Source organism: Condylura cristata, unplaced genomic scaffold (genome assembly GCF_000260355.1).
Source record: "Condylura cristata isolate star-nosed mole 26May11 unplaced genomic scaffold, ConCri1.0 scaffold00012, whole genome shotgun sequence".
Lineage (NCBI taxonomy): Eukaryota > Metazoa > Chordata > Mammalia > Eulipotyphla > Talpidae > Condylura > Condylura cristata.
In genome coordinates this window covers 9,625,405-9,642,647 of record NW_004567113.1, presented here as the reverse complement: position 1 = coordinate 9,642,647, position 17,243 = coordinate 9,625,405, and the positions used below count along the sequence as shown (strand labels likewise).

Genomic DNA, 17,243 nt, shown 5'->3' with positions numbered 1-17,243 from the left:
GGATATGAAGTTTCAGTCTGGGTGATGAAAAAGTATGGCTTGAGGGCTACGTTACAGTGTGAATGTACTTAAGGCCACTGACTATAATGGTGGGGGGAGCGTGGTGGATTCTGGTGGTGCTTTGATGGTGGAAGAGCTCCAGTGACCACTCCTTAGGGGGAAAATCTTATACTGTCAAAAAATTAACAAGGATGTAAGAAAATGGTACTTCATTAAAAATTCATACATACATACATACATACATAAATATGGTTAAAATAGTAAATTTTATGTTATGTAAATTTTACAAAAATTAAAAAATAATATGATTTCAGGCAATCTTATTTACTTTTTCTATGCTTCACTTTCCTTATCTGGAAAACAGACATAAAATTAACATATGTGTTTAGGTAACTAGACCTTCACCACAAGTCACAAGCTCAACCTTCACTACAAACCAATTCACAAATTGTCTATAAAGATCAAAGGACAGAGCCCTCCCTGGTGGCCAAGTAGGTTAAAGCGCAGCACTGCTTCAGTGTAAGTTCAATTCCCCAGCCCCGGAGGTGACCCACATGGCCAGCAGACCTCTCCTGACTTGCCTGCTGCTCCCCTCAGCAGTGTACTTCATCAGTTGGCCTGTTCTGCTCCCCACTCTGTCTCTGGTGAAGCCTCTCACTGCCCTTGCTCTGGCCTGTACCCCAGTTCTGTATGCATAAATAAATAAATCTTAAAAAAAAAATCAAAGCAGAGAGCATGCATATGAAATTGCTTTGCAAGAAGTATATAAATCAAATCATAATAATTATAGCAATTGTTACAATTTAAATGTATTGAGCATTTAATACGCCATGAACTGATTTAAAGGTTTTACATGCCAACTTGTTTAAATTTCACAAGAAACATTTGATATGATTAAAATCTGCCATTGTGCAGATGAAGAAATTGATGTATACTTAGATAACTTGCCAAAAGTCATGTCACTGTAAGAGGGTGAGGATTCAAACTAGGGAAGTCTGATTGCAGAACCCTAACTTTTAACTTAGACCAACTTAGGTCAGCTGTGTAAAACCAGCCAACCAGGTGGTTCTCATCTCCGCAGTGTACATCTTGTCATGTCAGATGAATTTTTGGTTTTCATAATTTGGACATGCCATTGTCTTCTGGTAGTTAAAAGGCAGCCATTAGGTACCTTACAGTGCACAGACAGCTCTGTGCACTAAAGAAAAAAATTGTTCCGCCTGTATCAGTAATAACAGGTTAATCCAGGTTATTCCATATTGTACTGGGAAGAGTACTGGATTGGTTTGAACCTTAAGTGGACTTATAAAAAGAACTGTTTGAGGGCCCTCCCTGGTGGCGCAGTGGGTTAAATAAAGCATGGAACTACCAAGCTGGCTGTAGCCATTTCAGCATGAGTTCAATCCCTAGCCAGGGAGGTAACCCACATGGTGCAGCAGACCCTGTCTCACCAGCTGCTCCCATGAGCAGTGTACTTCATCCATCTGCCTGTTCTAGTCCCCACTCTGTCTCTGGTGAATCCTCTCACCACTTTTGTACCTCTGACCTGTCCCCTACTTCTATATGCATACATAAATAAATCTTTTTAAAAAAGAAATGCTTGACCCTTTATTTCCACATGCAAATTTGCAAGGATGTTTAGTGGAGACGTATAAATTTTTAGATGTTAAAATAGATGGATTAGATCAGAACTCATGCTGGGCAGTAATGTCAGGAATGTGTTTTCAGGTTGAACATCTGGAACTTCAATATTCACCATACTCAGAATAGGTCAGGCTGGAGAATCTACACCATCCAAATTCATATGCTACTGTTGTCCCTTTTTTATTATTACTAATGACATATCATTATTGCTACTGATAGATTTTTTTTAAAAAAAGATTTATTTATTTATTTATGCGTACAGAATTGGGGTACAGGCCAGAGGTTCAGGGGCAGTGAGGGGAGTAGAACAGGCTGACTGATGAAGTACACTGCTGAGGGGAGCAGTGGGCGGGTCAGCTCCCTGGCCAGGGATAGAACTTGTGTTGCAGTGGCTGTGGTAGCTTCATAGTGCTGTGCTTTAATCCATGGTACCACCAGGGAGGGACTGCTATGACACAAGCTATGCAACGTCTATCGTCTGACAGATTCCGAGTAGATCGGGAAAAGCTCTGAAAAATCAGACTTTCCACTGCTAACTTATGTTATGACCTCCCTTTTTTGTATAATCATAATATCAAAATATTCTTAGCAACTTTCAGCTTACAATTGGATTGCCTCAGCCGCATAAGGCCTGCCTGCCCCGACAAGCAAGCACTGCACCAGGGTGAAAAATTCCCCTGAAGTCAAGTGACTTGACTACTGACTGATAAATAAAAGCAAAAGGGCTGTTTTTGCAAAGTCTCTCTCACTGCCGGATGGATGGAGGAAAACCCAAATCTTAGCATTCTGCTATCTCACCTAGCCTTCTATTCAGCTTCTAAAGAATTACTCAAACTTCCTATTGTCGGGCCTTTAAATGTGGAAATTCATCCAGGTTGCCTGTTTTTAAACTAGTCAAGTTTTTTACCTGCTACACCTTAAAGGAGTCCATAAAAGTCTTCCGGCTAGTCTTTCAGGATTCTACTATGTAGTCTTTAGATAAAGAAATTCACCTATGTCTCCTATTCAGAGATTTGATTAGCAAGGAATTTTCTCTTCTGCCTCCCAGGATGACTCAGGTAGAAAAACAAAAACCCATTAAGTAGTTGATAAGGTTTAAGGGACTTCTATCTTAGTTGATCTCCACTATAGTAATATTAGTCATAAACTTTGTGCACCTATGTATCTGTTTTTAACTTTGATTGATTTTAGAATGTTATATCTCAGCTAAAGGGCAATATGACCTTAAACAGTTCTTAGAAAAAAAGATGATTGTAATCTCTCATCCCAGTTCATGTGCTGATGTCATCCCACTGCTTGCTCCTAATGTATAAAATAAACCTCTGCTGAAGGCAGAGCAGGAAGACTTGCACCCAACTCTGACTCCCATGTCTTCCTCGCCCCCCTTTCCCTTTTTTCTCCTTCTCCCCTTTTTAGGAATCTCTGCTCGCTGACGGCTTCCCACCTTAGGGTCCTGCCTGTCTTGTCTCCAGACACCTCAATAGTTGGAGCTGGTCTCCAACACTGCTACTGATATACTTTTAATCTAAATGCTTTTATCTACTGAATTATTTGTATCACCCAAGAATCAAGAAACGTTGAGGATGTGAGAATTGCTTCACTAATGTTAGGTCAAATTGTTTGCTTGGGTGTTGAGATATTTCATCCAGTCTGAGATTACCTGGCAAACTACCTTCTGTTTGTTTTTTTTATATATAGGGGTCAAATTGCTCATGTTCCTCAAATACAGGGTTCTACTTTCTCAACAAAGATAGAAGCATAGAATCTGCTTTGGTTTGTACGTCTTTCTGAAATCACTGACTTTACCTCAAAAGATATCTATAAAAAATAAAAAATATTTCATTTATTCTGATCACATTTTTAGGTCAGTTTTTTCCTACTGACATTAATGAATGCACTGTAAGTTTATCATTGATTTGTCTTCACATCACAATTTGGGATGAGTTACTTTGGGGAAAGTTTTCTCATCTGAACGAATACCACCCCTAGCATTTGGATTCTTACTAAACTGAATTATCTTCTGAATTTTGTGTGCCTTTTTCCTTTTCCTTTTTCATTCATGTACCTATTGAGAGCCCCGCCCTTCCTTATTGCCAATTTCAGAAATGGAATTATTTTTACATAGGTGATAATAACGAGAAAAGGAAAAAGACAGGACAGAATAACTAGCAGATGTATTATTTGGTCATATAATAAGGCCAGCAATAGTAACCGTATAGTAACCATAACATTTACAGGAAATGAAGGAAAAAGAAGATGTGTGAGCAAATGTTGGTAGAATGTCATCTGCATGGTATTGTCTTTTCTGCAAAGAGCGAGTCTGTCCTTTCACCACCTAGAGGGATCAGAAGTGTTGCTATAATGTAATTGATGGGGATTAAGAGGTATAATAGGGAGAGAAGACAGGTAAACGCTAAGCTATTGTTTTTCTAGAGGGTATAACATGAGGAAGCTATGGGATTTGTACACATTACTAATCCACTGTTATTTTAGCTCAACTATAATAATCTCTTGGAATGAAAATTATTATTTTTCTTTCCTGGTTCATTAGTTCATTGTCAAAGATTCTGTGTATTGCCAAATTGATAAAACAGCTTTAGGTAGTTTTATAGTTCATAGAAACTTCCCTTTGAGGCTCCAAAACCTACCTATCCAAACCAAAAACTCCAAATTCACATCTCATAGAACCCCTAACATATTTCTGGCTTATAAAATCCTTCTCTTCATTCTATACACAAGTCCAGTGTGTGCTCCTTGAAGTCTCTATCTCAGGCTTTCCTTTCATGTTCCTCCAATTATCCTTCTCTATTAACTCCAATCTCTTCCTGCCTACTGCATATGTCTTTGATGCTTTCAAATATCCATTCTCTCCCATCATTAAAACATTCAGTAAACTTTGTATCCACCCCATCCCCCATTTGCCACCCTGCTGTAATATCTTACTGTCCAATTAACTTATAATGATCTCCTCTTTCCTGGCTACCCATATTCTTAGGAGAACAGAAATCTCTTGCCTCTATATTCTCCACCTGATGCAAAGTGCTATGGCAATCCTAAATATAGGCGCTCTGGGAACTTCCAGGAAGGGCAAATCACCCATCTCTGAAGATGAGGGTGGGGGTTGGGAGGTGAACTGTAAGTGGAAACTAACACGAGCCGCTTTTAGATAGATGAAGGGTAAAGATGTAGGAAACTGTGTGCAGGCCCTGAGGGGTGAGAAGTAAAGGTGTGTTCAAGGGTAGGCAGTTCTGATTTGGAGACCAGGGAGTGGGGTAGAGAGGAGAGAGAGAATTTAGCAGAGGTGCAATCACTGAGAGCCTCAGGGCCCAAGAGCCTGGTGAGAGGTTCAGGCTAGGGGACTGTTACTTTAGATTTAGAAAAGCTATAGGGTGGAGAATGCACTAGAAAAAGGGTAAAACAGATGCAGGGTTATCAGCTACACAGCTTTTCAGTAATTCTGGTCAGAGATAATGGTGGCCCGAATCAGCGTGGTGACTGTTCAAGAGAAAAAATAGGTCCAAATGAATTCTTTCATGCTGGGCCCACCAATATTTAATACCTAACCAATTGCAGTTTTAGTTCTTCCAAAAATGGAATTATTTTTTTTACTGACAACTATTTTATATATGTTTATTTTTACATCATTTTGTGAACTTTTCCATCTCAATTGTAATCCCTGTGGGCTTCTCATCACCAAATCACCCATGTGCCATCATAGTCCAGTGCACTCTTTCCCCCCTCCCCCTGTTTTTGATCCCATTCCCCACTCCACCCCCATAAAATGTCTCTGGTATATAGCTGTTCATTATTATTTCCTCACCCCCCCCCCCACATCCTTTATGCTCCTACTATGAGTGAAACCATCTGGTATTTTTCCTTTTCTTTCTGGCTTATTTCACTAAGCATGATCCCTTCCAGCTCCAACCATATTGCTGCAAAAGGCATGAATTTATCTTTTTTGATTGCTGAGTAATATTCCATTGTGTATATGTACCACATCTTTTTAATCCAGTCATCTACTTTTGGGCATTTGCGTTGATCCCATGTCTTCCTATTATAAATAGAGCAGCAATAAACATGGGGGTGCAGGTGTCCAAAAGTGGAATTTTAAACCAATCAGTCTGGAGTTTCCCGATCAGTTCTAGTGAGGCAATCTATGTTTTTGTTGTGGTTAGGGAACCACTGCTTTACATCCTGTTAGTGTTCTGTCAGTAGAATTCCCCCCTCAGATGTAGTCATCATGAAGCACCCACACTTAGGGAGGGTATCTTCACAGAACACCCTCTGCCCAACCTTCTCGGATGGAAGGTAGATTTGCCTGAATAATGTTTGTTCTTTTTCTTCTTTTTTAAAAGATTTATTTTTTATGCATATAAGAGCTGGCATATACTAAAAAAGCATACATTGCTTAAGCCATGTTCTATTCGAGACAAAATAGGAAAACACCAGAAGGTTAAGTTTCATCCATTTATTATTATTGCCACTTATTGGTACATTCTCCCAATTCTCTGCATCAACCCCCCCCCTCCACGATACAATTATTCTGCAACATGTGTCCATCTCTTGTTTCCTTGTGCTGAAATGTTTGGCATTGGAATGTGAGGTATCTGTCAGGAAACAGTGGAACTGTGCAGGATGAAATGTTCAAGCACTATATCTTACATCACATGAAATTTATTATAAAATGCCACCAAGTATAGCTCTTCGTTATGTTTAGAGAGCTTTAAGTTTCTGTTTAAAGGTAGATTAGAAAAGAAAAGGCAAATTTTGTAAATGTTAATAACGTATAACTAAAAATAAAAAATCTTAACCATTTCTAGTACAAATTTTGCAAAACCATCAGATGAGTCACACAATTTTAGAAATTATAGTAAAATTCTTCTTTTCCCCTACTTTCCATAAGGTCAATTCCTAAGATATTTCTCTCTGTTAGAAGAAATTAGCTTTCAGTAGCAGAGCTTTAAACAATAATACCAAATAATAATTAAAAAAATATAATTAGGAAAGTCAGAAGTTCAAACATGAAAATTGTGATTAACATTAGATGAAGTCAACTGGAACTTGGTAGATCAGTTTTCAAAAATAAAGCACTATTGCTCTTTCTCTTTGTATCCAATTACTGCATCAAACTTAACATTGATTTTTCTTTTTAAAAGTGTCAGGAAACGCTCAGGAAAGATCCTAAAAGAAAGATACATGAAAATAATTAGAAAATTCATAGTAAGTGCATTTGAAAAACATCATTTAGCATTCTTATACTTATGTATCATGTCCATGTTTATATTAAATAATATTAATAAGTTAACTGAGTGACTGCTGTGTTCTTCCGAGTTAAACCTATTTCTTTTTCAAAAGGAAGTTCTAACCTTTTTTCAGGGTATGAGTGATCTATAACATTTAGTTTTTGAATTACCTGTACTCCTCTATTTTTCAAAAGATTTAAGAAAGAAGCTTTATAGGACAGAATAGTTGAGATGCCTAAAAAGCTTAAAAAAAAAAGGAGAAAGTTAAAAAGAAATCTGGTCTTTGGAAGGTAGTGAGAACAGAAGTTAACTTTATGTACTCTATAGTTCAGAATATTATCAAAATATTCCACTAAGAGACTGGGAAATTGCTAAATGAAAATATAGATAACACTTTTGGTTTTGAACATAATGCTGAACAAATTATTTAACTTTGAGTTTAAATTCCTCACATCTGAACAGAAAAATTAACATCTACGCAACAACTCTTGTGAAGAATCAATGTCTATATATAAAATGTCCTAAACAGTGATAGATACATCACATGTGTAATATTTTTCTATCCTTACTGTGTACCTAATATTGAGGAACTCGCAAAATTCCAAGGAATCTGAACGCTCTAAACAGAAAAATAATTACATGCAGATTTCTGCCAAGATGATACTAATATCAAACATTTCCAGCTTGAGGAAAATCAAGACAATGGTTATAATAGGAACAATTACAATGATAATGGATAGGAAACAGTGGTATCACATTTGTTGAATTTTTATTCTGTACTGGATTTTTGAAATGCATTACTTTATTGATTACTCATAGCCTATAGTCACATTATTATCTCCTTGTGACAAATGAAGAAACAGAACTTTAAAGAGTTAAGAAATTCATCCATGTTCATTCAAACAAGTCACAGAAACACAGCTTCATCTAATGCCAGAGCACAAATTTAGAGTCTGTATGTTAAAGGTCTAGGAAATAGAATTTTTTTTCCCATGAAGGACATGTTGGTGTGTCTTATGTATCTGTCACTCTTGAAAAGTGCAGGCATCAGTGATGGAAAAAAAGTACAATATCTTCCCTCAGAGTCACGTTCTAAAGTTCTTAATGATTGAGTGCTTAAGAATAATAATGTTAAATAGCACACAGGTTGTGTTTATTCACCTAACAAACCCTAAACCTAAATTTCTAAGTCATGTTCAACTAAAGTTCCAGCAGAAGGGGCTTATGAAGCCTGAGACATGTCACTTTGATCATTTCAATTGCCTTACGTCTCTTAGTCAATAGATCAAAGCATGACTTTTGAACCAATTATCTGTTCAAATATAGATTTCTAGGTCCCAACTCAATCATCTATAAGAACAAATTATTGATTACTTAAAAAGTGGGGAAGGGCGGGTGAGTAAATGAGGTAAAAATGACCAATTTTATGGGAAACGATAAAGTTGGATTTTTAGTGATTCATTTAACAGAATGGTTAATTTAATGTAGTATATTCACAGGTTGATTTGTAATAATGCACACAAACTTACACTATAATGCAGTGTTACTTCAAAAAAAATTATAAGTAATACAAACAATAATAAAATCTTTAGAGATGAAGTCTAGGAATCTTTTTTAAATAGACTTCCCAAGTGATCCTGTAATAGGGCTCTAAATGACAAAGTTTTTTCCCCTTGGTCTGAAACACCTCATTATCTGGCCAGCCTCATGGTCGCACGGCTTCCCAGATGAATAATGAGGGAGTGTGTTATGATGGGCATTCTTTAAACCAGTGGTCCTCAATCTTGGCTGTACATGAGAATCACCAGGACAGTTATTACAGATAATTCCTGGAAATCAGACCATACTCTGGACCAATAAAATAAGACTCTTGGGGAACAGGTGTCAGGTATCAGCATTTAAAACCCCACATGAATTCTAACACATATTAAACTTGAGTAGTACCACTAAAGAAATGTTCCTCAATTTTTAAATGCATATGTGTCACCTGTGGATCTTTTTCTAGTGCAAATTCTGACTCAGCAGATGAGACTGGATTTCTCCCAGGTGATGCTGAGGCTATAAGCCATGGGTCACATTTGAAGTAGCAAGATTCAAAGGTCTCTACATTATAAAGGATTATTTAGCGATTCCTATGCGTCAGTATGATTTTGCACAAATAAGAGTTCAGAGGATTATCTTCTGTTTATATATATGTTTTAAGACCTATTTATTTTATTCTTTATTTTTGTGTAGAAGACCTAGGGTGTAGGTCAGAGCCATTGGGGGGAGGATGAAAGGATTCACCAGAGACAGAGTGAAGAGCAGAACAGGCAGATTAACTGAAATGCACTGCTGAGGGGAGTGGCAGGTGAGACAGGAGAGATCAAACTCAGGCCACAGTGGTGATAGCACTGAAACTTAACCCTAGGCCACCAGGAAGCCCTACTTATTATTTTTTATCTTCAAATGTATTCTCCACAAAAGTGGAGTTTCTGTTGTATATTTAAACAAATATGTAAAACCTAACAATGGTCTCTTCTGATATTACAGTCTTCTGCTTGCATTATGTAAATGCTTAAAATCATATTTATTCATATATATTGATAACAAGAGTTCAAGAAATATATAACTTTCTTTTCTTTAAAATAACTAAAAAAATCTTTAAAAATTATTTCAGTTCAGGCCCTCCCTGGTGGCACAGCGGGTTAAAGCACTGCACTAAGAAGCTTAAGCGACTTCTGCATGAGTTCGATCCCTGCCTGCTCCAGAGGTGACCACATGTCGCGGCAGACCTCTCCTGACTCGCCCGCTGCTCCCCTCAGCAGTGTACTTTCGTGGATCTGCCTGTTCTGCTCCCCACTCTGTCCCTGGTGAATCTTCTCACCCTCCGCATCTCTGATCTGTACCCCAGTTCTGTATGAATAAATAAATAAATCTTTAAAAAAAAAATAAAAATAATAAAAATAAAAATTATTTCAGTTCATTTACCTCATGGATCTATAAGTCTTACTTAAATGTTTAACATTTGTGGTTTTAAAACTGATAGAATCTTCAAATTTACTATTTTTTAAAATCCCTCAATTTCATTTAATTGTACTTTTATCAAATGTCTGAATTTAAATGTTAGTAAAGCACACAACAGATAAATCTTTGTAACTGCTGCTTACCTTTCTACCACGGTTAAGAAGTTTATAGAGGCTGGAACAAAAATCATTTTCTGCTCTGTCAGGATGCCATTCATCAGTTTGTTTACCACTTCCTCAGGTTCCAGGGTAGGTCCCAAACTGAAATCAGAAGCATTCTTTAAAAACAAAATATTCACTGGGGCTTCATTGTTACTTTGATGGTAAACAGTTAAGTCAAATTACCTTAACAACGATGACAGATCTGACTGACTATAGTGTCTAGCCCATCAGTGGTGATCAAAAATGGAAGCTGCTTTAGTCTTAATAATAACATACCACCAACTATTTATTTAGTGAGTGCTTCACATGTACTGTACTCCATGCTAAATATTTTTCCCAAATATATATTTTAAAAGATTTATTTATGCATACAAGATCTAGCATACAGATCAGAAATGGGGAGTAAGAGGCTTCACCAGAGACAGAGTGGGAAACAGAACAGGCAGGTCGACCAAAAATACTCTGCTGAGGGGAGCAGCGGGTGTGTCAGGAGAGTTCTGCTGCACCATGTGTGTCAACCCCCTGGCCGGTGATCCAATGTGTGCTGCAGTGGCTGCGATAGCTTCATAGTACTGTGTTTTAACCCCTTGCACCACCAGAGAGGCCTGTGCTAAATATTTTTCATGGAACTTATACAAGATCCTGATGAAGATATTTTGCAAATGAGGACTATAGAAGTAACTAGACAAAATAATTTAGCCTGGGCCCTCCCTGGTGGTGCAACTGGTTTAAAGTTCAGCACTATGAAGCTGGCCACAGTCACTGCAGCACAAGTTCCATCCCTGGCCAGGGAGCTGACCCACATGGTGCAGCGGACCTCTCCTGTCTCCCCTGCTGCTCCCCTCAGCAGTGCACTTCATTTAATCTGCCTGTTCTATTCCTCACTGTGTCTCTGGTGAATCCTCTCACCCCCTGCTCCTCTGGCCTATACCCAGTTTTTGTATGCATAAATAAATAAATCTTTAAAAAAATAATTCAGCCAAATTAGGACTGACAGATTCATTTGGAAATCTTGGGAAAGAAGTCAGATGTCATTATAGAGATTTTATTAGATCTTGATTTAATTTGAGCTTTGTTTTTTAGTTCCATGTTACATGTTCATATGTTGTCTCCCTGATGTATATACTATTGATATACAGGTGGTCCCTACTAAGGGGTTTCTGTTCTGGGGCTAGTGTTAAGAATTGGCTCTGAGTTCAATAAGAATTGGCTCTGAGTTTTTAACATTTTTATTGATGACTGAGGAAAAAAGATAGGTCATTAAATACATTGACGGGATGTGACAGTGTAACCAAACTGTTTCACTGACCAATGTTTTGGGGAGACAAACTGTAGTGTATTTCGTTAGATAAGAGAGATGGAACCAAAAAAAATTAGACAAGATTCTCTAGAAACAACTACAGAATAGTTCATTCAGAAAGAAAAAAAAATGCAGTAAAATTGGGAAAACTAAGAATTGGAATATTGTACTTAAATGTGAGCACAATTGGATACATATTGGATGTATAGAAAATAAAGCTTAAACTATGTATGATGTAATATTTCTTTCTTGGAATAAGTCATTTATTCAAACACTGGTGTTCACCCAGGAAATCTGAAGCAATAGTATTATACAAGGAAAGCTTGGAGATGTGACAGGAAATATAATAGGCTGATGGTTTCTGGCCTAAAGACAAAGGGAGCTTGAAGGAGTCTAAATCCCTTTAGTCTGTGGCATTGGCCAATGATAGTTGGCAAGGAGGATAAAGCCAGAACCTGAAGGATGCAATTTCCTTCTAAGAAGTGTTCAGAGGAAAATTGACTTTGCGGCATATTTTCACCAGATTTCAATATTTCCACGCTCCAAGAAAGCTAACAAACACCTGTTTAAACAGCACAGCACACCCTTATACACATTGTGAATAAGCAAATATTGCAGGTGGAGAAACTGTTTGATTATCTGCTTTGCCACTTGAGTATCAGAGTGATTTTGGAGAAGGCGTTTCTACTGTGTAAAGTTTAGGCTTTTTTTTTTGTGTTTAATCTAAATAATGGGGATAATGCAATAGCATGCTGGTGAAATTTTTTTATATATAATAGTTTATTTTTATACATTTTTTTTTTCATCTCCATTGTTATCCTTGTGGGTTTCCCGTCACAGAGTCACCCATGTGCCATCACCATAGGCATGCTGGTGAATTTTTAACTACAGCCCCTGCAGGGAACAGAATACCGGTTTTGTAGCATTTTCCAGTTTCTATGGTATAGTTTCAACACCAACATGAATTTAAAACTGCCACCATTGCATCACAGAATAAATACAAGTTGGCTTCAGCAATATTTGTTAAACTCTATCCATAGATAAGACAAACACACAAAAATTGCTATGTTAATGTTAAAAAAAGATAGCGCTTTATATCAGTACAAAAGCTGATTTTCCAGTCAAAATAGTAATTTATAGACAGTATGTTTCCATGTGCTAGAAAAAAGAAATGCTTTTAATTAAGAAGTATAACTTATAAATAAGTATAGGGAAGTGTAACTTATAAGTAAGAAGTTATACTAGAGAAGTGTAACTTATAAATAAGAAGTTATACTTCTTAATTAAATAGGAATGTTATAACTAGATATCTAACTTTTCATTAAAATAATTATTTCTGGATATGAAACATCTTTAAAGGGGCTTTTCTCTGTATTTTTAAATTTTGTTGATGACCTGACCATTATGAACTATCAGAAAAATGAAAAGATATTTTCAATGAAACACTTAACATATTTAAAAAATTATTCTCAGAAAAAGAACTTCAACATAAATTTGGTTAAAAAGTCATTAAAACAAAAGAACATCCTACCGATGGGAATAAATATTTGCCTACCATATTTGATAAGGAGCTAATATTCAGGATTTACAAGGAACTCATCCAACTTAACAAAAAGAAAACATAATCCTATCAAATCATGGGCAGAAGAGCTAAAGACAAAAAGGACAAGTTTTGCATTGCAGAGTGGAAGTTTTGCATTGCGGACAGGGAGCAGGATATAAAAAGAGGGTAAGAATTCATCAAAGCTATCAGATAAATACTGTAAGCTAAGTAGTGACTTTCCTAAAGACACAGATTGTCAACAGATAGGTAAAGAAAATGCTTATCATTTGTCCCCAGAGAAATGCAAATCAAAACCACAATGAGGTATTATCACACAATTGTCTGTGAGAATGGCCCATATCACAAGACCAGAAACAAGCGTTGGTTAGGGTGTGGTATGGAGGAACCTTCATACACCCTATTGGGAATGTTGACTGGTCAAACCCTATGGGAAAACAAATGGAGGTTTCTCAAAATATTAAGAATAAGTCTACTGCCATATAGTCCAGCAATTCCACTCCTAGGTGTCTACCTGCAGAATGCAAAAGAAATATATGCACACCTATAGTCCCTGAAGCACTATTTACAACAGCCAAATTGTGGAAGCAACAGTACACAAGGACTGATGAGTGAGGGAAGATGATTGGCACACACCCACACGTGCACGCGCACGCACGCACACACGTGTGCACGCACGAATACTATTCAGCTATAGAAAAGATCAACAGCTGCCATTTGTGACAACCTGGGTAGAACTGGAGGGGGTTATGCTAAAACTAAGTCAGAAGGAAAATGGTAAACGCTGGGTGGCATTAATCATATGTGGGATAGAGGCAACTTCAAAAAAGACAACTTCAAACCAAAAGCAACCCTAGAAATGTGACAAAAATTGAGATGACTACAGGGAAGGATGCAGAGAAAAGGGGGGCGGGCACAGTGGAGGTCTGAGTACCTTAATAGTGTTGTGAGCATCCCTGAAGAGAGAACATCTTGTATTTCTGAACCATATTTAGTGTTGTAAACCAATGTTACCTTGTTAAAAAAAATTATATATTAAAAAAATAGAAGTTGGAATTTTAGGGCAGTTGGAGCCAGGAAACTAGTTAGGGATTCCAGTCTGCTACACCCAAAGAGTGTTGACATCTGATGATTTCTGTAACTTCTTCAAGTTTCAGTTATTTTATTGATAAAATGGGGGCGGTAAATTTGTCTTGTAGAATTGCTATACGGATTAGAATAGAGGAAGGCAAACTTTGGCATAGATGCCAAATTTAGCCTTGACAGATGAGAAGCCAGCAGTATCTAGAACCAATAAAGTATTTGGTATTTAGTAGGCCTTCAGTAAGTATAAAACATGATTTCTTTATATGAAAGCTAAAATCACACAAAAAAACTCTTTAGCCACCAAAAGGAAAAAATATTCTCAGTATGCCAGATTATATTTTATTCCAGTGAGCTCAGATTATGCTGCATCATGACCTTTACAGTGTAAAGGTTCCATGTGTAAACATAGCATCAATAATCCACATCTTCAATGTGCTGTAAAGAGAATTTAAGTGCCAACATTAATAAGATATAAATTATTTGTAGTCAGTTACTTAGAGGTTGGTTTCATTTTTCCTTCTTTCAGAAAGATGACTGCTATATTAAAAAGAAAAAAGTTGGGGGCCCTCCCTGGTGGCACAGTGGATTAAAGCACAGCACTAAGAAGCTAGAGCCCCTTCAGCATGAGTTTGATTCCCCGGCCCCAGAGGTTACCCACATGGCGTGGCAGGCCTCTCCTGACCCGCTCGCTGCTCCCCTCAGCAGTGTACTTTGTTGATCTGCCTGTTCTGCTCCCCACTCTGTCTCTGGTGAAGCCTCTCATCGCCCTGCTCCTCTGGCCTGTACCCCAGTTATATAAGAATAAATAAATAAATCTTTAAAAAAAAAGAAAAGAAAAAAGTTGGATCTGAATCTCAGTTCTGCTGCTTATGGACAAGCCTCTTTCAAAGCAAAGTACTTTTGAGAGGTTTACAGATTTTGTTTAGTGTCCTAAATATAAACAAGAGTAAGATCGCTAATTTAATTAGAATTAAATTTCTCGGTGAAATCTAGTTTCAACTCTGGCATCCACGCCAATGTAAGCTTATGTTAAAGGAGTTCATGTGGTAGGATAAAGCTTCAGATTCTGGCATGACCAGGTTACAGTAATGTGATTAGGTTAGAACCAGCCAGCTTCTATTTATCCTTTCCACAGCAAACGTCTCAAATTATTTTAGCTGTACTAACAGAGCTCTACCAGGAGAGGGCACTCTTGTCCACATAAAGGTTAGTTTTGTGCGGACTGTTCTAGACTAATGCTAAACAATTCAATTATAATTTTTAAATCTGAAGTCTATTTTTTTCCCTAAAAGATTTATTTATTTATTCATACAGACTGGGGTACAGGCAAGAGGTGCAGGGGGTGAGAGGATCCACCAGAGACTGTGGAGAGCATAACAGGCAGACTGAAATATACTGCTGAGAAAAGCAGTGGGTGAGACAGGAAAGGTCTGCCACGCCATGTGGTTCACCTCTCTGGCCAGGCATCCAACTTGTGCTGCAGCTAACTTTGTAGTGCTGTGCTCCAACCCTTTGCGACACCAGGGAGGGCCCAACATGAGGGGTATAGTGCTTTGACACATTTATATATTGCAGTATAATTCCACCATAGCATTAGCTAACCCCTTTGTCATGTGCCATAATTATTTCTGTTTTAGTGTATGATGGGAAAAATTAAGATAGAGGTCTTTTAGCAACTACAAATTTTGTAATACAATATTGTTGACTATGATCACTATGTAGTGCTTTAGATCTCTAGGGCTCATGTATTGGTTGCTAGCTTGGACCTGTTAAACAATAACCTCCACCCCTTAGCCCTGAGTAACCACCATTCCACAGGTCTGATGTTAGGTTTTTTCAGATTCCACATATGAGGGGTATCGTACAGTATTTGTTTCTAACAGTTTTAATGAATTCCTTTTTTAAGATTTACTTCTATTTATTTATGCATACAAGAACTGGCGTACAGAACAGAGGTGGGGGTGGCAGGAGATAAGAGGATTCACCAAAGACAAAGTGGGAAATAGAACAGGCTGATCTATTGAAATGCATTGCTAAGGGGAGCAGCAAGCCAGACAGGAGAGGTCTGCTGCACCATGTGGGTCACCTCCCTGGCTGGGGATCGAACTCATGGTGCAGTGGCTGGGGATAGCTTCAGAGTGCTGAGAATTAACCCCAGTTTTAATGAGTTTTTAATTCTCTTTTTACTATTTGCTCCCACTCAGTTTCTCTCCTCAACCCCCAAAATTATTTTTCCTTTATTTTCTGTCTCTACGTCTTAAGAGTTTTTCTTAGTTAAAATGGGTGAATTATCTATATTATCTGAAGTAAGTTCTCTTATTTTTGTTTCCTAGCAAAATTATGTTTGAAAAATATACTTTTAGGACAATTTTTTTGGGAGACATTTTAGTCTAATGTTGACTTCACTGTCTAGCAATGGGGGATGGGTGACTTAAGAATAAGGTATATTTGAATGGAATTTGCTATCTTCCCACAGTGACTACAGTGATTATTCACTAATCTGTAAAGCATTTTCATCAAAAGCTGACAAACCGGGGAAGAGAGTAAGAAAATTTAAGAAAGGAGAATAAAATTTAGAGATTAAATTTCATCAGTGCAATAGAATAAAGAGCACAAAATTAGATCTCAGTAAATATGTAAATTCATTATAAGGGTGAGATTTGAAGTAAGTGGAGGGAATGATGCTTGATTTCATAATTAGTGCAGCAGTAAATCATTTACTATCTGGGGAAAACAAGCTCCACTATGACTTCAACTTCTTAAAGTAAATTTTGGTGGAGCAATGATTTATAAATGGTAAATGCAACATAGAAATACTAGGAAAAAAACATGGGTCAATATTGTCATAAGCTTGGTAAGTTCACATTCTGTGAAATGGTTATGCTGAAGGAGAAAATTTTAATGTAAAACTAAATAAAAGTAAGTTAAAAGGCAAATACAGGGAGAATTATAAGCAACATTTATATTAAACAAAAAAGGGTTATCTTGGGCCCTCCCTGGTCACGCAGCCTATTAAAGCACAGCATTAAGAAGCTAAAGCCACTTCAGCATGAGTTCGATTACTGCCACAAGGTGATCCACATGGCCCGGCAGACCTCTCCTGACCCACTCCTTGTTCCTTTCAGCAGTGTACTTTGTCAATTGGCCTGTTCTGCTTCCCATTCTGTCTCTGGTGAATCCTCTCACCACCCCTGTACCTCTGGCCTGTACCCCAGTTCTGTATGCATGAATACATTAAAAAA

The 17,243-nt window shown here is 37.4% G+C and overlaps 1 protein-coding gene across 1 annotated transcript in view; it reads right to left on the bottom strand.

The window, feature by feature from the left end:
- Positions 1–6,107: 6,107 nt before the first annotated feature.
- Positions 6,108–17,243, bottom strand: part of HSD17B11 (hydroxysteroid (17-beta) dehydrogenase 11) — a 33,429-nt gene continuing 22,293 nt past the window's right edge. The window contains exons 6-7 of the mRNA XM_004681422.2: positions 10,037–10,153; positions 6,108–6,825 (exon numbers count right to left, since the gene is read on the bottom strand). Coding sequence (XP_004681479.1) covers positions 6,735–6,825; positions 10,037–10,153 — 208 coding nt within the window. The 3' untranslated portion in view covers positions 6,108–6,734. The remainder of the gene's footprint in view (positions 6,826–10,036; positions 10,154–17,243) is intronic.